This window comes from Glycine max, chromosome 2 (genome assembly GCF_000004515.6).
Source record: "Glycine max cultivar Williams 82 chromosome 2, Glycine_max_v4.0, whole genome shotgun sequence".
NCBI classification, from domain to species: domain Eukaryota; kingdom Viridiplantae; phylum Streptophyta; class Magnoliopsida; order Fabales; family Fabaceae; genus Glycine; species Glycine max.
The window spans coordinates 32,860,235-32,885,981 of NC_016089.4; the positions used below are offsets into that span (position 1 = coordinate 32,860,235).

Sequence of the window (25,747 nt, forward strand, 5' to 3'; positions counted from 1 at the left end):
ATATGTTTGGGCCCTTATAAAATTTAAAAAGTATTAATTTTATTCTCATAAAATTTTTCATATTAATTTGATTCCTATAAAAATAAAACATATTTTTATGGTTCTCAATGGTAACTCTATTAGATGGTTTCCTTATGTGGCTAACAAATATAATTACTTTCTCTCTTTACCTTTTCAAGCATACTTAGAAGACACCAAAACCAACTATTATTTCATCTTCCTCCCTAATCTCATCAAAAAGTGTGAGAAAATCGAGCACGAAGTGATGAAAAATTATAATTTTTGGAGGGTTTTAGCCAGAAAAAAAATGTTTAATTCATTTATAATCAAATTTTACGATAAGTTTGTTAACCATGCTAGATTACCGTTTAACAAAGTTATCACTGAGGACCATAAAAAATACGTTTTATTTTTACAAGGACCAAATTAATACGAAAAGTTTTATGAAGACCAAATTAATAGTTTTCAAGGATTCCAAACACATTTTACCTAATTTATTTTGAGACAAAATTTTCTTTTGGGCAATTATTTTTGGAAACAGAGGAGTAATATATTTATGAATTTGATTTTTTTTTAAAAAAACACCATATTTATAACATAGAATAGAAAGAACTAAAGTTATTAAAAAAAAGAAAGTTAATTAGTAATTATACACTATACTATAGTAAAATTAACTAAAATTATTTATAACATAATTAATTTTCTTTGATGGAACACTATACTGTAGTTTGGTTAAAGGGCTCTAATACTAATAGAGGTACCGAGAGTTAAGAAAAATATAATATAAATCAAGAAAGGAGCTAGGAAAAATATAATATAAATCATGAAAGGTGGCAAAGCCTCCTAATTAGATTATATTATATTTTAGCAAAAATTAAAAATACAATTAATGAATATCAGAGCAGGCGGAAAGGAAGGATAAAATTAGATAGATAAATGGTACACTCTTTTTTTTACAACAAGAAATTCTTTATAGGTTTTCTAGATATTAAGCCGAGTACTGAAGAGCACTAACAACCCACACTCTTTGGGTCTTACAAAGATCTTATTTTGCTCAAAGCACCAACCTAATCATAAAGGACTTATATATTTTATAAACAAACATGCACACATTTTCAAACTTACAAATCCCAGGTTTTTGAAAGAAAGAAAGTAAAATACAAAAAATGTCCAGGTTCTAAATCATATTCACATTTTCTAAATGAAATAACTAAGACCCCTTGAGGGTACCTTCGAAGAACTTAGCTAGCTATGGTAAAGAGCAAACTTACAATAAGAAGGAAAAGGAGGGAGAGGAGACAATTGGGAATTGAGGGTAGGTGTAGGGTTGTTAGGGGTATTACAACGCTTTGCTCGTAACTCTGATGTGAGTTTGTCTATTATTGGTGACATTTGTGAGTTTGTAGAGATTAATAAATAATCTTTTTATAATAGTAACTGATCTACAAATTTCACTATACAATTTATGAGGATATACAACTTTTGTCCTGTTATCAGGATCCCATAAAGGTGTTTATACCAATTTCAAAGACCTTTGTTTAGCAAAGTAGGCTATTCAAAGCCCAATCTATAAAGGATTTTATTCAAAAGAAGAAGCAGAAAAAGCCCTTGAATTAAATACTACTGATATAAATAAAATTAAAGAAGCCCTCCTCGAACCCGAGCCCACAGCTGTAGGCATAAATGCTGACCAAACCAAAACTACTCCCAAAACTTACAAAGACTCTGTCGGCCCAAATGTTCCTGAACCAACAAACCCTTTGAATCTTGATAATTTCAAGAAAATCCAAAGATTATTGTTCAAGGTTCACACCAGCCAAACCCAAAATCCTAATTTTTACATAGGTGTCCATGCCTATTTCAACCAGAAATTTGTGTGTACTAATAAAACTCCATTTTGCGAGAATAAAATTAATTGTCCTTGTAGAATAAAATTCCTTTTCAGAAAAGTCAGATTAGACCTAGACCAATTCAAATCCTTCAGATTCGAAGACTTAGCAATTACCACAAAAAGTCTTCTCGACTATGGTTATCTAGAATCAATTTTAATCCCTCCCTCGGACAGATTTGAAGGGTTTAATCCCTCTATAAATGAAACCATAAACCTTATACAGGATGAAATGATGGACTATATGTCCATCAAAATTGTAACCTGCCCGAGTAATTTTACCTCACAAAATTATCCCACCCATGTTATGAAACTATTGCCTGAAGACCACAAGTATTTTCCTTGTCTGTTTAATGACGAATATGAGAACTGGGATGTGCAAGGCAATATACAATACCAATACAGCCTCATGAGAGCACAGACACAGGGTTATCAATGGTTTTTCTCAGAATTCGATAGAAGGGATTTTGACCTAATAAGAGAGACCTTTGACACAAAACTCTTTTTACCTGCATACAATGAGAATATTTTCATATATTGTCCGATAGAACATAACAATAAATTAGTACAATTTTTCCAAAAAGAAAAGAAAGATAAAGAAATATATGAGGCCAGTGGTTGCCACTGATAGAGCCGTCAAAATGGGTTCCGGCCCGTGGGCCAGCCCAGCCCACTGCGGGCTAGAGGTGGGTCGAGCTCAAGTTTTTTTAAAAAATCGATACCGACAACTTTTCAGTCCGACCCACTTAGCCTGTGGGTTAGGTGGGCTCAACGTGGGTTGGTGGGCCAGCCCGTCAACCCACCAAATTTAAATAATATATTATTTTATTTTATTATTATTATAAATTTATAATTGTTAAGAAATTAAATTTTTATTTTGTAGCTAGCAACCCAATTGGCAATTCCCATTCAGTAATAGAGCAAGCCCAAACAATAGCAAAGCCCAATTGAATTAGCAACTGTTAATTTGTTAATGGTCTGCAACGCAACTACCCAAAGCCTGCACCTTTCTTAATTTCTTTGCAACCTAAAGCAAAAGCAACAAACACATTTGACATTACACTTACGCACAACAGAAAAGAGAAAAGTAGAAGACCTAAATGGCAACAAGTCAAGAAAAGTTACGAAACCTAAATCCCTAATAGTGCGAATTGCGAAAATTGATCTGGTGGCACCTCCACCACACGAGCCACCGACGGTGACGATGACCTCCGAATGCTCGATTGCCCGTCACCACAGCACTGACCTTCCTCTTCCACCTCGTTTCAGTCGTTTGTGTCGTCATTGTGGTTGACCTCCAAAATGGTCATTTCTCTCCTATTTTCATGCTTTTAATTTCTTTCCTTTTCTTTGTTAAATGTTAATTATTCTTGATGTATTGAATCTGAGTTGAATGGCTTCTAACTGTGAACCGATTTGAATCTGAGTTTAATTTCTTTCCTTTTCTTTGTTAACTACAACTACATTAGATTGATGGAAATGGCTTATGAAACTGTAAATCGAGTTGACTCTGTTGATGATATTGAGTTTATGGAAGATGAGGAAGAAGCCAGGGTTGAACCTAAACCAAATGCAAAGGAGAAAAGAGGTGACAATGCTGAAAAAGAGAGTAAAAAAGTTAAGGTTTGCACTTCTATAGCTAGGAAATATTTTACTAAAATTGGTGTGGTAGATGGTAAAGAAAAGGCAGAATGTAATGCATGTGGGCAACAATATTTAATTGGTGGCAGTAAAGTAGGTACTTTACATTTATTGCGTCATGTTAAACTCTTGTGTAAAAAGAAAGCTAAATTTCATGATGTGGGGGAATGATAATTGATCATGCTGGAAAGTTAAGATCTAGGGAAGTTGACCAAAAGCGTGTTCTTGAGCTTCTAACAATGTGTATTGTTCGACATGGTTTGCCATTTAACTTTGTTGAATATAAATGGGTTAGGGAATTACTTTCATATATAAATTCTGATGTTAAGCATGTGAGTAGGAACACATTGGTGTCTAGTTTGCTGAAGCTTCATGGTGAGATGAAAGAAAAATTAAAATATGCAATTCATAAATGTCATAATAGAATTTGTTTGACATCTGATTGTTGGACTGCTTGTACTCAAGAGGGGTATATCTGTTTAACAGCACATTTTGTTGATAATAATTGGAAATTGAATAGTAAGATTCTTGCTTTTTGTAAATTAGAGCCTCCTCACACCGGTGAAGATTTGGCAAACAAAGTGTTTGAAGTCTTGACTGAATGGGAAATTGATAGGAAAATATTTTCCATTACTTTAGACAATGCTAGTGCTAATGATCGTATGCAAGAACTTTTGGGTGAGCAATTAAGATTGCAAAATAGCTTGTTGTGTGATGGTGAATTTTTGCATGTGAGGTGTTGTGCCCATGTGTTGAATCTTATAGTTCAAGATGGATTAAAAGTGGCTGAAGTTGCTTTACAAAAAATTAGAGACAACATTAAATATGTGAGAGTATCCGAGTCAAGAAAAATAGTATTTACCGAATGTATTGCTCAAGTGAGAGGTATTGATACTAAAGTGGGCTTGAGGTTGGATGTGCCTACTCGGTGGAATTCTACTTATATCATGCTTGAGAGTGCTCTTAGGTATCGTCGTGCTTTTGCAAGTTTCACTATTCGTGATAGAAAATACAAATGTTGTCCATCTAATAAGGAATGGAAAAGAGCTGAAAAATTGTGTGAATTTTTTAAGCCATTTTATAAGATGACTAATTTGATTTCAGGTATATTTTTTCAAACTTCATAATTATAATGAATAGTTTCAGATTTATATTTATAGTTTAATTATCTTATTTGAATTTTTTTAGGTACATCTTATCCAACTTCCAATGAATACTTCATGCAAGTATGAAAAATTGAATGGTTGTTGCGAGAAACACTTAAGTGTGATGATCCAGTATTGCAAAATATGGCAGTGTTGATGATGGAAAAGTTTGGCAAGTATTAGAGTGACTATAATGTCATTTTTTCAATTGCTATGATTGTTGATCCACGGATGAAGCTTGAAGCACTTCGGTTTTACTATTCAAAGCTTGATACTTCTACTTGTGATGAAAAGATTAATAACATAAAAGAGAAGATGTACAAGCTCTTTGATGAATATGTGAGTGTAAAGTCAAGTTCATCTACTGCATCAAGTTCTCAACAACCTACTGTTGAAGAAGATTTCAGTATAGAAGAAAATCAAGAGATGGATGATCCATATAATGTTAGTCTTTTCTTTTGTTTAATTATTTAATTGCTTTATTATTCAATTTATTTAATTTAATTTTTCTCTTATATTGTCATAGGAATATATCAATTATGTGAGCCAAAATGTAAATGTCAATGACAAGTCTGAATTAGATCTCTATTTGGCTGAGACACCGCTTGAACCAAAGTTTTTTCCTAAGTTGGATATTCTGAGTTATTGGAAGGACCGCCAAGAACGTTATCCAAATCTTTGTAGATTGGCATGTGAGGTGTTAAGCATTCCTATAACAATTGTTGCTAGTGAATCGACATTTAGCATTGGTGCTCGTGTGCTAAACAAGTATCGCGCTAGTCTTCTTCTTTCCAATGTTCAAGCACTAATTTTAACCCAAAATGGGATAAATGGTTTTGAAGATATTGGTAATTTACATTTCTTTTTCCATAATTTTTAGTTTGTTATTGGTGTGCTATTTTATTTATTTGACTTGTTAATGATATTGTTTATTTTTTTTGTCTTTGTAGATGAAATTAATGGTGATGTTGAGAAAGAAGAGGAAGTTGTTCTGAATTTCACAGTCTATGACTCTAATGTTTAATTTCAATAGTTTAGAAGTTTATTTTTTATGACATTTAAATTTCAATTATCTTAATATTGAATGTTTATTTTGAAGACTTCAATCACTTTAATATTGAATGTTTGGATTTGATTTAGTTTGGTTTTTATATTGGGTTTTATTTTAAGTTGTTTGGAATAATTTTTTTTTTTTACAAAAAAAGGCAGAAAAGTGGGCTAACCCGCATAACCCACCAACCCGTGGTAGGCCGGGCCAGGCTGGCATTTTGTTAGCCCACATAAAAGTGGGCTGAGCTGGGCTAGCCCACTTTTAGCTCAACCCATTGCGAGCCAGCCCACGTGGGTCGGGTTGACCCATTTTGACAGCTCTAGCCACTGACAACAAACTCTTTCATTCCCATCCATTGATTTTTCTATGGAAGATTCATCAGACATTATTTGTTCATCTTCAGGAAACATCCAAGAAGAAGAGGGTGTTACCATCACAAAAGTCTTCAAAAAATTGACAATTCAGGAGACAAGGCACAGACACATCATCCTACCAAAACACAACTGTAATTTAAGGTGGGAATCTTTCCTTTATTTGTTGGCAGAATCTTTTGCTTTTAGTCTTCTCTATGATAAGCTTTTGTAAAAGTAGACCATGTGACAAAGTAAAAGAATAGTAAATTGTTCTTGACTGAAGGGGTCTTTTGTCTTCTTCTTTCTTATTTTCTCTATATAAAGAGCCTTAGAGCTCAGTTATAGGAACAAGGAGAAGAAATAGAAAGAGTTTGTAATACACTTTACTATCAATAATATTCAGTGTTCTTCGGATTGTCCCTTCTCCGTCCTTTTCCTTCTTATTATAAGTATGATCTTTACCATGATTGACTAAGTTCTTCAAAGGTGCCCTCAAGGGACCTTAATTATTTCATTTAGAAAATGCGAATATGATTTAGAATCCGAACATTTTTTTTATTTTACTCTTTCTTTCAAAAACCTGAGATTTGTAAGTCTGAAAAGGTGTGCATGTTTGTTTATAAAATATAGAAGTCCTTTATGGTTAGGCTCATGCTTTGAGGAAAATAAGATCTTTATAAGACTCAAAGAGTGTCGGTTGTTAGTGATTTTTAGTGTTGAATTTAATGTCCAGAAAACCTATAAAAAATTTCTTATTGTAAAAAAAATAAAAATATGAGATTATTATATTCTATATTTTTTAAATGTCATAACTTATAGTATTCACTTTAGGAGTATCATCTATCTGTTTATTTTGACCCTTCCTTTTGTTTGCTCTGATATTCATTAATTGTATTTTTAATTTTTGCTAAAATATAATATAATTTAATTAGGAGGCTATGTCACATTTCTTGATTTATATTATATTTTTCCTAGCTCATTTTCTGATTTATATTATATTTTTTTTAGTTCTCGGTTCCTGTATGACCTTGTCTTCGTGCAATTATTTAAATTTTAAACCAAAAATCAATAATTATTCCCATTCAAAAATTGTGAAATTGACAATATTGCCCGTACAGGAAAACTCTCTCGTCAACGGTCTTTAACTGCGGAAATACAAACGCAACTTACGCAAAATAGCCTGTGTATATTATAGTCATTGTTCCCGTTATGAAAACAAAAGAAACTTCACTGCCAGAAGGGCAATATGGTCTTTTCAAAACGTTAACGTGAAAATCAGTTGCGTTGGGACCTGATTCATCTTCCGAGAAAGAGAACACCTTGGCGGCTTCTGAAGGTGGAAAACGCACAAGATTCCATTCCATCCCTTCAATCTGAATTACTATCATTTTCTTTATATGTGAAACCAAAATTCAGAATGTAACATTCGGAGGAATGAAACAACAAGTGAGTGGTCCCGTGTTCATAATAGAAGTGTTGACAATGTGGGCTTAAATAGCTGCCCGAAAACAAAAAAAAAAAGTACAAAAAATTTAAAAAAAATAAAAACAAAGAATCAATTTTGGCATTCCCGTTGACCCTATTGCAATTTGCGGTAGCTGGCACTTTAAAGGAGCCACCTTGTCAATTCAATTGTGGAATTGGGCAACCTTGGTTCTTGCCCATGTTGAATCTCAGCATGGGGTTCTGTGTTTTGGAGATTCAGATCCGAGAAAGGTGAGTCAACGCTCTGCAGATGTCAGAGAACTAATGTAGGGTCATGTGATTGTTGCCTTTGTTTATTGAACTCATTTGTGATTCTTCAGTTTTTGTGTAGAAAAATCCAAATGGGTTTGCATTTAGCTTTATTAGTTGTAATTTGCTGCCACCGTTTTCTTCTCTTCATGTCTTAAGAAAAAAAAAGGCTTTCTTAGTTTTAGGCCTAATTGAGCTTTGTAATGGTATGCTGTGTTGGTAGCATTTGTTTATTGAACTCACCAGTGATTCTTCAGTTTGTGTTGAAAATCCAAATGGGTTTGCATTAGTATTAGTAAAGTGTTGTCATTGTTTTCTTCTCTTCATTTCATAAAGAAAAAAGGCTTTCTTAGTTTTAAGCCTAGTTGAGCTTTGTAATGGTATGGCTGTGTGTTTTTGAATATGCAGATGGGATATGGCTTTGGTCATTGTGAGGAATAGTGATAGTGATTTTACTGTTGCTATTTCAGGTTATGATGTCAAAATAGCCTGGTGAATCAGAAGAGCTTGAGTTTGTTTTGTAGTGTTGCATTGCAGTTTAGTATGGCGAGGGACTTGTTAGATTTGTTCTCCATGAACAAATGGAGGTGTTCTTGGTCTCTTGCTGCAACAATTGCTTCTGTTGTGGCATTGGTTTCTGTAGTACATTTGTTCTTGTTCCCTTTGACACCCACTTTCAATTATTTTAAGATAGCCCAGGACTCGTGCTTCCCAACTAATGCATCGGCAGAATTTCCAAGCAACCGTGACCAGGAGTGGCCTGCAGTTGATTTTAAGCGTCAGTTTCCGGCTGACTTACACGGAGCATTTGTTTATCAGGGTGCACCGTGGAAGGCTGAAATTGGCCAGTGGCTTGCTGGTTGTGATTCTGTTATTAAGGAAGTCAACATCACTGAGGTAACAAGTGATAGTAACTTTTATTTCTGTCTTTCTGTTTACATTATTGCCTTCTTTCTGAGTTGTTAATTCAGAGGTTTCCTGTTAGTTTTTTAAAAGTAGTATGGTTGTTATTTTCATTGACTTGATATCTGCTTATCAAAAGTAATTTTTGCCCCTTAATAATATTGTTGATTAACAGATAATAGGTGGCAATAACTGCAAAAAGGACTGCAGTGGCCAGGGGGTTTGTAATCTAGAATTGGGACAATGTCGATGTTTTCATGGTTATTCTGGTTAGTTTTCTTCCCTCCTTTCATTTTATTGACCTGATACATAAGGCTTACTGAGAAGCGACTATTGTAGGATTAACTCATTTTGACAATCTTGTAGGTTTAGCTCTCATAATTTATTATCTTTCATAATATTGCTGTGATCAAAGACTGATGTTCACACACATTCTTTGGTGACTGGTAAATCACACACAATCATTTCCTCAAGGACCTACTTAGTATTTTTTAACTTGAATATTCTTGAAGTCATAATTCTCCAATGAATAGGTGTTGTTACTAGTTAGATACAGAGGTCTTTACAAAATGTTTTAGAGTTAGTTAAGCATTTAAATCCGAGATATATCTCCGGCGACATTTATTGTACCAGCTAATGGCTGATGTGTTATTTATCGTCTGGGGATTATAGTAGGTTAAAACTACTACATGCATGTAATTCCCTTGTTTGTTACTAGAAAAATAATATTAAACTTTTCTAATATTTCGAGTTGTTATCTGAGCTCTTTGTCTTGAGGGCTCTACTTCCATGTCTAAACCCTAGCTTCCTTCATTGTGGCACCTTTTCCCTTTCTCTCCTTCATTGTGGAGACCCTCCTTGCTAGCTTGTTTGCCACTGTTCAGACCGAAATCACGTGTGCCCACGAGCTCATTGCCAGTCCAACATGTGTAGTTCACATGTAGTCCTCAATGTCGTTTCGAGTTGCTGGTTGCACTACTCTGCTTGTTGGCACTACTCAGCCTCTTTTAGTGAGTGGTTGCCCTAGCTGTGGTGTTTTGAGCCTAGTTAATAGGTTTGCAATTCTTTCTAGTACGTGGTACGAGTACGGGTGTGTGGTATGCTACCTTACTAAGTATGTGGTACATGGGGGTATACTTACCACTTGTATCGACTGCCCATGAGACATTTATATCTGCTAGTACCAATCCTACTCTAGAGGCAAGTGTAATTGCTGCAATGTGTATCTAATTGACAAATTCAACCTAGTCCAGCAACCACAATTGTCTGAACTAGAGTATTCATTGGAGAAAAGTATTGGTAGCCCTGAGTCTTCAGTAATTCTCCTTCAGAATTCAGATGATTGCCTTTATAGTTCTGATTATTTACCCATTGACTTGAGAAAAGAAAAAGGTCAATGTCGGTGAGTGATGTTTTTTGGCTGACATCAGTTGAGGTTATTCGGCCAACATCAGACATGACTATTTTTTTGATGACATTTTATAGCCAACATCACCTGAAAAACCCTAATTGATGTTAGCTGAAAATAGCCTCGGCTTCTGTTAGCCATAAATAGGTCTAGGCGTCTAGCTGATGTTGGCAAAAAACTTCACTTATTGGCCTCAGAAAAAATCCTAACTGATGTTGACCAAAGGAAATCCTAGCTGATGTTGACCAAAAAAATCCTAGCCAATGCTAGGAAAAAAATAGCCCCCACCAATGTCGGCAAAAAAACCCTAGTTGGTGTAGGCAAAAAAAAAATACATCGGTCGATGCCGGCCAAAAAAACCCTAGTCGACATCGGTTTCAAAATAGCCTTGGCCAAAAAATAGCCTTGGCCGATGTTGATTGAAACAAAACTTAGACGATGCCGGTTGAAAAATAGTGACCGCCAATGTCAACCGCAAAAATCCCTAGTCGATTGAAAAATAGTCTCAATCAATGTCGGCTGAAAAACATCATCAGCCCATTGGCTGAAAAAACTCGGGATGACATCAACCAAAAACATCATCAACCGATGTTGGTAAAAAATACTCTAGACAACATCGGCAAAACAATAGCCCCAACCAATGTTGGCTGAAAAATCCCCTAGCCAATGTTGGCTGAGAAACATCATCAACCGGCATCAGCCGAAAATCTTTGGCCGGCATTTGTCGGAAAAAATGCATCAATTGATGTTGGACAAAAATAGCCTCGGCTAATATCAGCCAAAAATTTGCTTTTGACCAACCTTGGCCAAGGTTGTTTTCAAAGGAATGCTTTAAAATCTGAAAATCCAATAAAGTATTCAATCCATATCCAAATAATTGGATTGGATTTAAAATCCAAAAAACTAGATTTGGATATAAAACCAATCCATTAAAATGGATTAAAAGTGGTTTGGATATGGTCGGTTATGGATTGGTTTTAACTAACAGGATTTTTTTAACACCCCTAATTGGAGGTGTATACAAATGTAGATTATGTCTGATCAATTGTTGATAGGAGATCCACCTCAGGATAATGCATTTTCTCATGTGATAACTTGGAGGAGCAAGAAACAAAATGTGGTTGCAAGGTTAAATCTTAAGGTCCAAGGAGTTTCTGAATTACTCTGGATGAAGGTCATTCTGGAAGATCTCAAAATAGCGTATGGAGTCCCTACGAGAATTCTACGTGGCAACAAATCTGCCATTTATATTTCTCATAATCCAGTCCTATATGATAGGACAAAAGGCATAGAGATAGACTGAGACTTTATTAAGAAGAAATTGGACAATGGCGTTATAGCAGCAATGTGTGTCCCTTCTAGGAGTCAAACTAACAGATATATTAGCTAAGGACTTTCCACGGAGTGCTTCCATTATTTGTATATCATGTGGACAGAATATTTCCATGTAATTTTGATTGTGTTTTATTTTTTGTAACTGTAATTATGATAGCAAGATTATTTCCCAATAAATACTAGGTTAGAAACTTAGAACTAGTATATGTATCTAATTCCCCTGTATGCTATTAATTAGAAAATTGATATTCACCTTTTTTCAATCTCTTACTAGTTACTTCTAACTTTTAACTTGTTTTTTTTTTTTTTGCTAAAGGCGTTGTTAACATTCTCTGATATGCTTAAAACAAAACAAAGAAGAAAATTACATAATGTGCTGCTACCATTTCCTGAATATGTTTGATTATTGCAGAAAGGCATATTTAATTTATTAGTTGGTCTGAACTCTGAACCATCATGCTAATTTCTGAGGTGACAGGGGATGGATGCACTGAAAAATTGCAATTGCAATGCAACTTCCTTGGATCACCAGATCAACCATTTGGGAGATGGGTTGTCTCAATTTGCCCAGCCAACTGCGACAAGACAAGAGCAATGTGCTTCTGTGGAGAAGGCACAAAATATCCAAATCGACCATTAGCGGAGACATGTGGGTTTCAATTTAAGTATGTAAAATCCTATACCTAGCATTGAGTTTCATTGGCAAGCTTTCTCAATGTGTACTATTCAAGTCTCACTCCTTTCATCTGTTTCAGTCCACCTTCTGAACCTGACGGTCCCAGAATAGTGAATTGGACAAAAATTGACCAAGATGTCTTCACAACCAATCGTAGCATACCAGGTTGGTGTAATGTGGACCCAGCTGAAGCATATGCTGGAAAGGCAAAAATTAAAGAAGAATGTGACTGCAAATATGATGGTCTTGCGGGCCGACTTTGTGAAGTGCCTGTGGAATCTGTTTGCATTAATCAATGCTCTGGGCATGGCCACTGCCGTGGCGGATTTTGTCAGGTGATTCTTTTGTTTATTCTGCACATGGATTCGTTGTGTTACTTGTGTACTGCAAGAAAAGCTTTGCCAATCATCTATTATTTTCATTTTCTAGTTGTAGGAATAGTGGCAAATAAATTACTACCAAGACATATATGATAAAGAAAATTATTTTAAAACATTAAAGCCCATAATTAAAAGTCTTATTCCTCGAAAAGTTGCTCTGGCTATGTTTATTTCAAAATCAAATAACTTGAAGTTGGAGGAGGATAAACCTCTAAGGAAAGAGTTAAAGAATACAGAGGAATGAAAGATCAATGAAGGATTAAAAATTCATGAACAAAATAGCACAGGTTCTTTGGAATCCTTTTGTACAGATGCTATTTCAATTTCTGAAAAATTGTGTTTCTGTTTACTAGTGTAGAGAGTCTGAACTCAGTAGAACTAGGAAGCCTATAATGTGAAGCCAATTGATGCTGAGTAACAATTAAAAGAATGAACTCTCTTTGAAGTACTAAATGCCAGTTATTACCTGTCCAAAACAGTGTCTAGTTTCATTCCTCTAAATGACATTGATAAGTTTCTCAAGGGTAACAACAATAAGATAAAATGGAACTATGACCTTCTGTGCTATATAAATTCTATCTGTTTCCATTCGTTGTATGTAGATAAACTAAATGTTTTGTATTTATAGTGTGAGAATGCTTACTTCCATCCAATGTCAGTAAATAAGGTGAATGTAGTGTATTTTCAGTGCGACAATGGCTGGTATGGAGTAGATTGCAGCATGCCATCTGTTATTTCTTCTATTAAAGAGTGGCCTAGTTGGCTTCGTCCTGCCCGGATTGATATTGCTGACGATACTCATGCCAATGAAAAAATGATTAATCTCAATGCTGTGGTTGCAAAGAAAAGGCCTCTTGTATATGTTTATGATTTGCCCCCAGAGTTCAACAGCTTGCTACTTGAGGTCAGGATAATCTGAATGTCACTCTTGGTTAAATCCTAAGAGCAAAATTTTGATTTTTTTTTTACTTCTATTTTGGTTATTGTAGGGACGCCATTTTAAGTTAGAGTGTGTAAATAGAATTTATGATGGCAATAATATAACAGTTTGGACAGATCAATTGTACGGGGCCCAGGTATTTCATGACTTTTATATAGGAGCATTTCATTCGATCAAATTTAACATTTATAGCAATATATTTATCATGTGCTGCTGCTTGTCCGCAGATAGCACTTTATGAGAGTTTGTTAGCCAGTCCTCATCGAACACTAAATGGTGAAGAGGCAGATTTTTTCTTTGTTCCTGTTCTTGATTCATGTATCATAACTCGTGCTGATGATGCTCCTCACTTGAGTATGCAGGTATATTTTACTTACTGTTGTTTTTATCAGAATATATATGTAGAATATTTATTGCTGCATGTGGCATGCATATAAAGACTGACTGCATCAGTGTTTCAGCCTATGCATGCTAGTAGTGCTTTCAGATCATTTTGAGTTATAATATCTGTGATTAATTGGATGACATGACAGTCAACACTGACTGGCATCTATGTTATGATGTACATGGATTTTCCCTTCCATCAACTTTCTTGAATAGTCATAATTTTGATATTGGAAAAGACCAGGGCCGGCCCAATAGCAAGTGAGGCCTAAAGCAAATTTTAATAAAAATATTTTTATTTTAAATGCGAGAACTATATATTGGGCCTTTTTGCTAACATATGTGACATTTTTTTTAATGTGGCCTTTTTAGCTTTATAAAAACTAAAGGTAATTATTTTTTATTGGTGGGCCTAAAGCTTGAACTTTAGTTGCTTTACCCTTGGGCCAGGCCTGGGAAAGACAGTTGTATGTAATGTTCTTTTTTCCCTTTTCAAATGGAAGGATAAAAATATCTTCAATTATCTATTACTTGTTTGTTCTTACCATCAGCAAATGCTTAGATTATGTTATGTCACTCCTGGTGGTAGATCTGTTTTGTAGTTGTTGTCGTGTAAAAATTTAAAGTCAACTGAAATACGTTTCGGCTAGTCTTATCTCGACAAGATCCCAAAATAATGATGATGATTTATGCCAAGAAGGGGAATCTACTCCTTGGCTATGGGTTCCCAAGCTACTCCGGAAAGCGCTTGGTGTAGGTGAACAAATAAGAAAGGGAGAAAATAGGATTTGGCGTGAAAGGTAATGGTTGAAAGGCTATAAAGGAAAGTGGTAAAGGAAAGAAATAAAGGAAAGGCTGTAAAGGAAAGCTTTATGAAAGCAATAAATGGCAGAAACTGTAAAGAAAAGTGATAAAATAAGTGCAGGATAAAATAGGTTTGTGTTTTGGATTGATTGTGTGCCTAAAATTTGAAGTACAACGCCCATTTTTTCTAGTCATGCTTTGTAACCTCCAACAACTCCCCACTATGCATTTTGAATTTCAAACTGTTGCACAACTTGCTTTCTATTTTAAAGGAACCATTATATTTTCTTTTGATGCTTCTAATGCACTATCCATTGACTTGGTCTTCTGTCACAATCTTAACCAACTTATCAACAATTTATCCATCAACATATTTTTATTTTATTTTTTCTGTTGCCAGTAGTAGTAGTGTTAGTATATTTGTGTGTGTGTGTGTGTGTGTGGCATTGGCTATAGATTCCATGTTTTACACTGTTATTTTTCTCTTTTTCTTACATTGTTTTATAACATTAAGGAGCATATGGGATTGAGGAGCTCTCTCACTTTGGAATATTATAAGAAGGCATATATTCACATTGTTGAACAATATCCTTATTGGAATCGCTCATCAGGAAGGGACCACGTCTGGGTAAGGAGAATTGTTTATCTTATGTTGAAGATTTTTTAATGAAGTAACTTTTACTGTATTTGCTTGTGCTAATTATTTCACTTCTCTTTTTGAAGGCAGTCTTTTTCATGGGATGAAGGTGCTTGCTATGCTCCTAAGGAGATATGGAACAGCATGATGTTAGTTCACTGGGGAAACACAAACACAAAGCATAACCATTCAACCACAGCATATTGGGCTGACAACTGGGATAAAATATCTTCTGACAAAAGAGGCACTCATCCATGTTTTGACCCTGACAAAGATCTCGTGCTTCCCGCTTGGAAAGTTCCTGATGCTAATGTGTTGACTTCAAAACTTTGGGCTTGGTAAATATTTGTCCAAAAATTAATTTTCACCTAAGTGATTTGCTTTGTTTTTCTGGTCATGTTTGAATCTTTTATTCTATTCATTCAAGTTCTTGAAAGCAAACAATGCAACCATGTTATAATTTTTTCCAGGTCTCATGAGAAGCGGAAGACTTTGTTCTACTTCAATGGGAATTTAGGACCGGCGTACCCTCATGGAAGACCTGAAGATACGTAAGTTAACTAAAAAATTATTTTGGAATTTGTAGTATGGTATATATTTGTTTAAAGCATGCTCACATTTTCTTTAATTAGTAACCTTTACATTCTGTTGCCTAATGTTATTTATGAAATTAAATAATTTCTCACTTTCTTGTTACTATTGTTGGTCACCTGATGTTCGTTCAGGTTTAGATGTATTGTTGGTCACCTGTAGTATGGTATATATATATTGTGTGCAGGTATAGCATGGGTATCAGACAGAAGTTGGCAGAAGAGTTTGGTTCTAGCCCTAACAAGGATGGAAAACTTGGGAAACAGCATGCCAAAGACGTCATTGTGACACCAGAGCGTTCTGAAAACTATCACTTGGATCTAGCAAGCTCTGTTTTCTGTGGAGTGTTTCCTGGAGATGGATGGAGTGGTCGCATGGAGGACAGTATTTTGCAAGGATGCATTCCTGTGGTCATTCAGGTAGTAATTTAAGCTCTTTTTCATTTCTTATTTTTCCCCAACAGAATAAAGTTAAAAAATGTATTTGTATAAATCTTATCATTAATATCAAGTTGCTTGTTAGTTTTTTAATCTAGTGACCTGGCTTTGCCATTGCCAAGGAGATTTAAGTCACTTGGTTAGCTGACAAATCCTATACATTTGAATTCAACAAACAAATGGATGTTAACAGAGTGACGATTCATAATGTATTGGAATTTTTTGTGGTTCATCTTCAGAATGTTTTCATAACCTTTTCTCTTACAAAGAACAAGTCCAGCTCCATCTGCTTGGTTCTGGAATGCAGCACTGGGTTGTGGGCTAGAGCAACAGTGCTCATATTATCACAGAAGACCATGGGTGTAGTGTGTCTGACTTGTAATTCAGACAGCAAGGTCTGAATCCTAGTTACTTCGGCAGTAGCAAGAGCCAGGCTCCTATACTCTGCTTCTGTGCTTGACCTAGCCACAACTTTCTGCTTCTTAGATCACCAGGACACAAGATTAGGTCCTAAGAAAATAGCTGCTTCTGAAGCCTAGTCAGCATCACAGTATGCCTGAACAGAAAAATTTGAAGACTTGGAGGGCTGTAATCTTAATCCAAGAGTAAGAAACTCATTCAAGTATCTTAGAATTTTCTTTACAGCTTGCAAATTCTGTTCTGAAGAACTGGACATAAACTGTCATACTTTATTGACAGAAAAGCTGATTTTTGGTCTGGTTATGGTGGCATACTGAAGTGCTCCCACCACTGATCTGTAGAGAGTAGGATCTGTTGTAGAGGCCATTTATTGGTGATAGCAAGAGTGAGAATGATCCTAAAAGTGACCGGTTTTATCACTGGTGAGAAAGTCTCATTATAATCATGTCCAAGCCTTTGATGAAACCCTTTTGGCAATCAACCTTGCCTTGTACTTGTTGATAGAGCCATCTGGATTCTGCTTGATCCTACAGACCCACTTACTGCTAATTGCAACTTGTTGAGATGGTAATTCAACTAGGGTCCAAGTACCATTGCTGATTAAAGCATCATATTCAGACTTCATAGCTGCATACCAGGTGGGATTTGAGATGGCACTTTTGACATATTTGGGTTCAGCATGAGTCAGCAACAATGTGGGGTTAAGTCTAGGTTTCACAATTCCTGATTTTTCCCTTATGGACATAGGATGATTGTTTTCTGGTCTAGATAAATAAGTTTGAGGTGGTGCACTGGGTTGTAAAGGTTCAGGAATGAGAGATAACTGAGAAGATTTGGCAGAGGTGGTGAAGTGTTGACAGGAAGGGAAGAGGTGATTGGCTCGGGTGGAGGAGACTGTTGCTGTGGAACAGAAATAGAGGTGTCATGGGAAGAAAAGCTAGGTTCTGGTGAAGGCTGATATGGGGAATGCGGCTGTTGTATAGAAGCAGTAGATAAAGGTGAAGGTTGAGGAACAACAGTAGCAGGGATAATGGGTAAAACAGTAAGGGGTGTGGGAGTAGGTTGAGAAGGAATGGGTGTGGAGGTTTTTTGAAGGAAATAGGGCTGGGTAGGGAAATTTTGACTCATTGAATAACACATTTTTTTCTGCCATCTGATGCTAGGCATTTATAACCTTTGTGTGAGTATGAGTAGCCTAAGAAGACACTCCTGTGATCTGTATTGAAGTTTATGAGAGTTATAGGGTCTTAGAAGGGGGAAGCATGCCCAGCCAAAAATTCTGAAAAAAGCCTAATCTGGGTTTTTGTGGAACAGCTTCTGAAAAGGAACCTCATTTTGAATTGATGTAGAGGGAAGTCTGTTGATTAGGTACACCAGTAAGAAATGCATGGTTCCAATAGTGAAGAGGCATAGCTGCTTGGGACAGCAAGGTTAACCCCATGTCAAATATGTGCCTATGCTTCCTTCTATTACCCCATTTTGATGATGGGTATGAGGGCATATTAATCTGTGATTAATACCCAAATCATTTAGAAATTTGGTAAAAGGTTTGTACTCTCCACCCCAGTCAGATTGAACAGCTTTTATAGGGAAATTAAACCGAGTATTAACCATAGCCTTGAACTGCTCAAACTGGTGTGGGCATCTACAAAAGTAACATAATACCTGTATCCTGAACTAGATAAAAAAGGTGCAGGGCCCCACAGGTCTGTAAAAACAAGTTCAAAAGGACTAGATAGATAGTTAAGGAGATGAGGGCAATCTATGTGATTTGCGAAGACAACAATGTGAACAGAAATCTGAGACAGTTTTATTGATAGATGGAATTTTACAAATCTGGAATACATATCTCATGACATCTGCACACTAGGATGACCCAGTCTAGCATGCCAAGTGGCAAATGACAAAGCATTACAAGAGGCAGAAATGCAGAATTGCCAACAGTAGTATTATTTGAAGAACTATTTACAGATTCAGAACTAGAATTTGAGCACAGTGGTATTAGCAAAAGACTTTGGCTTGTGAAGTTGAAGTATGTCTGTACATAAGGCATCTGAGAATAATAGTATGGAAAAGGAGCCATTACAGGCATGTACTGCTGAACAGAGGGAACTTTCTGTGTTACAGCTTGTTGTGTTGAAGGTTGCTGGATTACAGATTGCTGTGTGGAAGCTTGCTGTGTTGGAGGAGTGGTTTCTGTGTTAGCATAGATCATGGGCTGTGTAGGATCATGGTTTTCTTCATAGTGACAATAGCAAAACGAAGCTTCATGACCAAATTTATGACAAACTTGGCACTGAATGTTAGCAAACCTACCTCTGCCACGGCCATCTCCTCTACCATAATTGTTGCGACCTCCATTGCAGCCACCATCACCACGACCACCACGTCGGCCAGAGTTAATCGGTGGTGGAGGATTTGAAGGATTAGAATTGTTGGTTGCGGAAGCCATTGTTAATCCTTAAGATTGAACAAAGCTCTGTGATACCATAAAAAGATTTCAGAATTGAAAGCGAGAAAAACTTAAACTTTAGAAATGCAGTTTTTGATATTAATTAACTCGACTGAGAAGTGGTTACAGCTCTAGTATATATGCTAGAGTGAGTACAACTGTAAACAGCTGTCATAACTGACAGAATGACTGTCAACTAACCTAAGGTTAGTTGAGTTAACTAACAATACTAACTCTGCTTAACAGAGTAAAAAGAAAAAGGAGTAATTCTGCTCTTCTACTCAAATAAGTTTTGCCTCTTTGTTTCCTTGTTCTGTAGGATGGGATTTTCCTACCGTACGAGAATGTTCTCAACTATGACAGCTTTGCTGTTCGTATACCTGAAGCGGAAATTCCAAACTTGATAAAGATCCTCCGGGTATTTATTTTCCCCATTTTTTTCTATAATTTTTTTTGGGTTATTGCTTAATTTATCTTACAATATAATTCAAGACACTTTGCATAAAGTTGTCATCCTGGGCAACATTGGTTGAGTGGTTGCTAATCCTCTTTTTCTTTCAGGGATTCAATGACACAGAAATTGAATTCAAGCTAGAAAATGTTCAGAAAATATGGCAAAGATTCATGTATCGTGATTCTGTTTTGCTTGAAGCTGAAAGGCAGAAAACTGCTATTGGACATGTTGATGATTGGGCAGTTGAATTCTTAAAGCTGACAGAGGATGATGTCTTTGTCACTTTAATACAGGTACTTCTCTTCGTTTTTTCAAAACTATTTTTGAATGAGGTTTGAACTTTGGTGAGTTAGCAACTAGGTGTTATGATACCCTGACATCAACATGTTGATTGAGTGCACAGAATGTTGATTGAGTGCCCCACCCCACAGGCACAAAAAATCCCTCAAATTTGTTATTGTATTGAAACAACTAATTTGAAGTCAGCTAACAGAACCTTTTTAATTATGCTTTTCAATAGCTTCCCTCAAGTTTAAGTTTTTAATCTACTGCTAGTTCTCATCTCACCAAGATCATTAGGCACACAATGTTTTGGCTCGAAAGGAGTTAAGGGGGGGGGGGATCAGAAATCCTTTTTGATTTCAAAAAAATAATTAATTTCCAATTTCTAATACCATAAGATACTGTAGGACAAGTTAGATAACTCCTAATGATATAATCATGCTGTTTGATTTCATGGCAAGTAATTTCAAATTTTGATACACTTTGACTTGTACATACCGTGGATCAAAAGAAGCCTGATGTTTTAATCATCAACATTATATGCAAAGTGGAAAATAAATATTCTTAGATTGCAATTCATGTATTTATTTGTCTATATATATATATATATAGATAGATAGATATATATATTACCTTTTAACTAAATAGCTTTTTGTTATACAAGATTTTGCATTACAAGTTACATAATGACCCTTGGAGGAAACAAGTTCGCCACAACAAACATTTTGGATTACCTCACCAGTGTCTGGTAAGCACCAGCTGAGGAGCATGGATAATGTGAAGACTACAAAAGACCAAGTTACTCTAAGAGGAGTAGGGGAAAGGATAACCTTTCTGCTACATTTTGGGAGTCAAGATGAAAAACATTATGTATGAGTAATTTGTAAAAGGACAAGTTCCTTGTAGTTACCATCTCCAATGCAGTAAATCATTCAACCAAGGTGGACGTACAACATTCTTTTTCCCTTCTCACATAAATATGTGCATGGAAAATGCATTTACAGTTTTTATTTTTTCAGAGGTTTATTCTGTCAGGTTTATTCACAAGAGGTTTTTATGGAGAAAAACAAAGAGAGAAAAAAAAAGGTTACATATTTATTTTACTTGTTTCATTTTTGTTCCCTGGATATTGTTAGGCAATACAGATCTTTGAATTGGGTTAACAAAGTGGTGCTATGCCGCACTCAGCAATTATTTGATAAATAAGTGATATTGATACTGCATACATATTTATAGAATTTTTCGTTTTGACACCTTTTAATTAACTATAGCAATTAATAAATAAGTGGTATTAATACTGAATTTTGAAATAGAATTCATTTAAGATAGAACAATGGAGAAGACATAATTACCTTTTGGCAAGTAGAAATTTGAGAAGCTAGAGAAAATTGGAGAAAGATGGTATGGGTACCAAGAAGAGCACCTCACAAGTGAGATTAACACAAACCACACTTGGAAGTTGGATCGGTGACACCCTCTACCCCTCACATATATATTAATAAAGGAATAAAAATTCAAATATTAATTAAAAGTATTTTTAAAACATTTTTTTTTCGAAACAAGTCTTTCAAAGAGGAAAGAGGCTCACATTCATTTTCTTCTACATCATATTTAAACTTGTCCAAATAAATAATAAAGTAATCTCAACTCAAACAAGGTCGTCTAAGCTTCATACAATTAATATAGAACCTATATCCTAATGTCACATCCTATCAGAGCGTTGTGTTCCCGTGTCCTCTAGCAAGTTAAAGATCATCACAGGATCCAAACACAACAACACATACGAAGTGAGTTATCACATTCCTAGCTAATAGAGAAACAAGACAATTAAATATACATATTATATAAATGAAATAGCACTTGCTTAAACATAGCTCACGTAATTTCACCACTTTGTCATTCAAAATTCATTTTTCAATCATTAATCACATTACACAAGAATCCCACACTCCGATCAAGATATAATAACGCATCAATTTCATAATAAACAATTAGCAAGCGTATGCAACAGTTATACTAAAACTCAATCCTATATGCAATGTGGTACCATGTCAGTGAAAAACCACCCTAGGGCGCTTAGGAGTACATAACAAGACGCACCACACAATGGGTTTGTCAGGTCACTCTCACTAAGTAATATCATAGGGAGACCAGTCAGGATCACGATATTTTGTGAGAATGCTCCAACCATATGGGATCAGCATAGGCTTAAAGGAATATTCAAACCCGATGACCCCCAAGGCCTACACTTCGAAGAGTCCGTCAGGATCTCTCCCTCCTAATTCAAGTCCAATCCCTAAAATCATTTTAGCACACAGACACTGCTCGTGAATTATACAATACCCACGACCTCACACTCGTGTATTAAACACGTACAACATATTGCGCTACAATTTAACACTGGTTCTTAAATAGGAAACCTACACTTTCTCTTTAACACTGGTTCCTAAATAGGAAACCTACACTTTCTTTTTAACACTACGCATTTACAGTTTTCTCAAGATAACACTGGTCGGGTTATTGTACAATTCACAGCTTACAGCACCAATAATGTCACATCAAGAGTTAATCACACACTTATTCACGACCAAAACTCATTCACAATTTCACATCTCATAATGTCACAATCCACCATCACATGTTTTCACGCATCTCACAATTCAACACCTGTTCTGCTTTACACTTTTACTCAATCTCAATAACAATATTATAATCTCAAGACAACATATTATTCCACAATTCATCACATATTTCATTTATAAGCACTGCTCATGAATTATACAATACCACGACCTTACACTCATGTTTCAAACATGTTTAACACAATTGCGCTACAATTTAACACTGGTTCCTAACTAGGAACCTACACATTCTCTTTAACGTTGCGCATAAACACTGGTCAGGTTATTGTATAATTCATAGCTCACAATATAATTAATGTAAAATCAAGTGTTAAACACGTTCACTTATTCACAATCAAATATCATGTCCACACTTTAACATCTCATAACATCACATCAACCATCTCATAACATTTCTAATGATATTCATAAGGTACAACATATATATGTTCATCAAATTTAACCATAATATTCTCAAACTCCAACACTTAATAATTTTTGGAATCATACTATAACACTCTACAATATTATTTACATAAATTATTAATATAAATAACTACCTCTATATACATAAACTAGCATACATCATATTGAATCACAAATTTCAAAGTAAGCTTTCAATGCACAAATTCTAAAATAATTATATGAACACTTCGGTCAATTTCAATTATGATATTAATTTTTTAAAATTATATATAAAAACCTAAAAAGCAAGAAAAAGAGAAAATACAAAATCAATATATCTCTCTAAATTTTTCCTTACTTTATTTCATCAATTCATATTAATTAGAAAAATGCTCGATTTATAAGGTTCACACTCAACACAATAGCATATCAATTTCACAACAATTGGTCTGTCAAACATATATAATTAACTGTAATAATTATAAGGATAAAATGAAAATTGCAAAAACACCCCAAAACTTATTCCAATTGATATCTCTAAGGATCCCTACGCATGTTCTCACTATTCTTCAATTGTGAATAACTCATCCCTTACCTCTAAGCGGACTCACGTGTCTTCCGACAGCGATAGCGGCATCTCTAGCAGTTCCCTGAGATTCCTCCAATTTTTCCTCCGACTGCTTCGATAGAGTTCCCAAAGGTCAGAGAGACGGAGAAGGGATTGAAGCCTCCACTTGTATTGTCTTCATGCGATTCCTTTTTCTCCCTCCACGAATATTTTCTCACAAATCCCAACGGTGAAAGTGTGAGCTATTGAATTTCAAACAACATATCCAAATTTCATGAAAATCTAACGGTTAACGAAACCGGGATCGTAGGAAAAGAGAAAGCTATGGTGCGAGGGGTATTTCTCTTAGCTCCGACATGTGTTTTCAATTCCCAACGGTGAGAATGTTCGGAATTGGGTTACAAACGTGGTGATCAAATTTCACGATGATCCAACGGTGAATGAGTTCAAGATCATAGTTTTTATGAGACAGGTTTGGGAAAAAGAAAGAATTTTGAGAAGAGAAGAGAAAAAACGAGAATGAGGAAAAGAGGAGGCACCGTCGGTGTGAAAACTGACCTAACGCTATTTATAATTATGTTTACTCTATTTATTTATTTATTTATTATTTTATAAAAACAAACTCTATTTTATTTTCTATCAAACAAATAAATGAAATACTCTTTTTATTTTCTCTCAAATCATTATTTTAGTTAATAATTATATCTCCTTATTTATTTATTTATTTATAAAATCTCATCATTTTTTTTTCTAAAACTCTATTTATTTATAAATAATAATTTTTTTTTAAAATTAGCTTACGAAAAAATGAGATGTTACAGGATCAATACAATTAACTCACAAACAGACTATCGCTTGCTACCTCAAAGTTGATCTTATTGTTTCTATTCCTTTTGAATAATGAATGATCAATTTAATCTCTGAAATTATATATCATTATCATTTTAGTCTTTGAAACCGTGAAAAACTCAAGTAAGTAATTGAAATTTTTTAGGATTTCATTAATTAATTTTATATCCTTAAATGAAAGTCTAAATAATTTCAGAAATTTATTTAAATTTTTCTTAGTTTTAGGAACTAAAATTCAGAAGCTAAATTGGTGTTTACTAATTTCTTTTTCAACAAAATGGGCCTTCGAAGTAAATTTCTACAAGAAAATATTTGAAATATCCTTGCTTTGATGACTTGCTTAAGACCTATATTCTACGGAAGAATTAATTAATTAATATTAGAATGAATTACTAATGTATTATGTTTCTTTCAAGTCTTATCAAAACTTGTTATATATAGGATGATTAACTTAGATAAGTTCAATGATCATAACTAAAAAGTTAACTTTAACTTATGCAGAGATCAATTTTAACTGAGTTTTTTTTCTTCTTCTCCTACAAGTGTTTATGGAGAAATTTATCAAATAGATAAATAGGCAATTGGGTCTAAGTAGATATGTTTTTGTTTGAAACGAATATATAACTTAAAACATATAATAAATTTTGATATATTATTATTATTATTATTATTATTATTTTTATTATCATTATAATTATTATTATTCTCTCATGAAAGTTATTTAGTTAAATTACACTCCTCTCCAGTCCACTCTTCGAGAATATCTACTTCCTTGAAACTTGAAAGATGTAAAATGTGTTGCATATGAGTCCATTTTAATGTAAATGTGCATTATTGTAGAGATTTTTTTTTTCTCTCTCACGATGATTCTCAACATAATTAATAGTCAATTTTAAAGGTTTATTATTATTTTTGTGTGACCTTAAATGAAAATTTTAGAAGAAATCTTAAAACCAAAAATATAGGTATTTAAATTTTATTTTACCTTCTAAAATACTAAAACTAATAATAAAATATTCAAAATTACTCACCATTATTAAGAGGTTCATTTATATTGAAAATGATTAAAATATATAACTTATATTAATCTCTAAAAATATAGTGTGTACATTTTAAATTAAAAGAGTCACAAAAAATAAATTAAAAGATAAAACTTGTAAAAATTTAGCATCTTTTAGAAGATAAGAATGTAACTGCTGTTGTTGTTGTTGTCAAGTTAGGCCATACGCCCTTTGGGATGGTATATTTTCACCACTGTAAACTTTTATAATTATACAATTAATTTGTCAGAATTTTAAAATAATAATAAAATTTGTATGGATATTCGCTTGAAAACTATTTAGTTGTTATTCTACGCTTTTGATTAATTGTGTTGTGCTCCGTATACCT

The 25,747-nt window shown here is 34.5% G+C and overlaps 2 protein-coding genes across 2 annotated transcripts; both read left to right on the forward strand.

The window, feature by feature from the left end:
* Positions 1 to 2,969: 2,969 nt before the first annotated feature.
* Positions 2,970 to 5,813, forward strand: LOC106796306 (zinc finger BED domain-containing protein DAYSLEEPER). The gene is made up of 5 exons (XM_026125877.2): positions 2,970 to 3,193; positions 3,358 to 3,511; positions 4,718 to 5,118; positions 5,201 to 5,522; positions 5,625 to 5,813. Exons 3-5 carry the CDS (start codon positions 4,888 to 4,890, stop codon positions 5,696 to 5,698), a joined length of 627 nt encoding a protein of 208 aa, XP_025981662.1. The 5' UTR covers positions 2,970 to 3,193; positions 3,358 to 3,511; positions 4,718 to 4,887; the 3' UTR covers positions 5,699 to 5,813.
* Positions 5,814 to 7,382: 1,569 nt separating this feature from the next.
* Positions 7,383 to 21,118, forward strand: LOC100783624 (uncharacterized). Its single transcript, XM_003519017.5, has 15 exons — positions 7,383 to 7,794; positions 8,283 to 8,709; positions 8,891 to 8,984; positions 11,937 to 12,123; positions 12,214 to 12,469; positions 13,203 to 13,418; positions 13,504 to 13,590; positions 13,682 to 13,816; positions 15,157 to 15,270; positions 15,370 to 15,617; positions 15,750 to 15,830; positions 16,058 to 16,289; positions 19,499 to 19,597; positions 19,741 to 19,926; positions 20,580 to 21,118. The coding sequence occupies exons 2-15, from the start codon at positions 8,356 to 8,358 to the stop codon at positions 20,676 to 20,678; spliced, it is 2,388 nt and encodes a 795-aa protein (XP_003519065.1). The 5' UTR covers positions 7,383 to 7,794; positions 8,283 to 8,355; the 3' UTR covers positions 20,679 to 21,118.
* Positions 21,119 to 25,747: the final 4,629 nt, after the last annotated feature.

Excerpts from the sequence above, each read along its gene's own strand:
- LOC100783624 (XM_003519017.5), top strand. The coding sequence starts at position 8,356 with ATGGCGAGGGACTTGTTAGATTTGTTCTCCATGAACAAATGGAGGTGT. Across the intron at positions 8,985-11,936 it reads ATGTTTTCATGGTTATTCTG|GGGATGGATGCACTGAAAAA; the intron begins GTTAGTTTTCTT and ends CTGAGGTGACAG. Across the intron at positions 16,290-19,498 it reads GCATTCCTGTGGTCATTCAG|GATGGGATTTTCCTACCGTA; the intron begins GTAGTAATTTAA and ends CTTGTTCTGTAG.
- LOC106796306 (XM_026125877.2), top strand. The coding sequence starts at position 4,888 with ATGATTGTTGATCCACGGATGAAGCTTGAAGCACTTCGGTTTTACTAT. Across the intron at positions 5,119-5,200 it reads AGATGGATGATCCATATAAT|GAATATATCAATTATGTGAG; the intron begins GTTAGTCTTTTC and ends ATATTGTCATAG. Across the intron at positions 5,523-5,624 it reads AAATGGTTTTGAAGATATTG|ATGAAATTAATGGTGATGTT; the intron begins GTAATTTACATT and ends TTGTCTTTGTAG.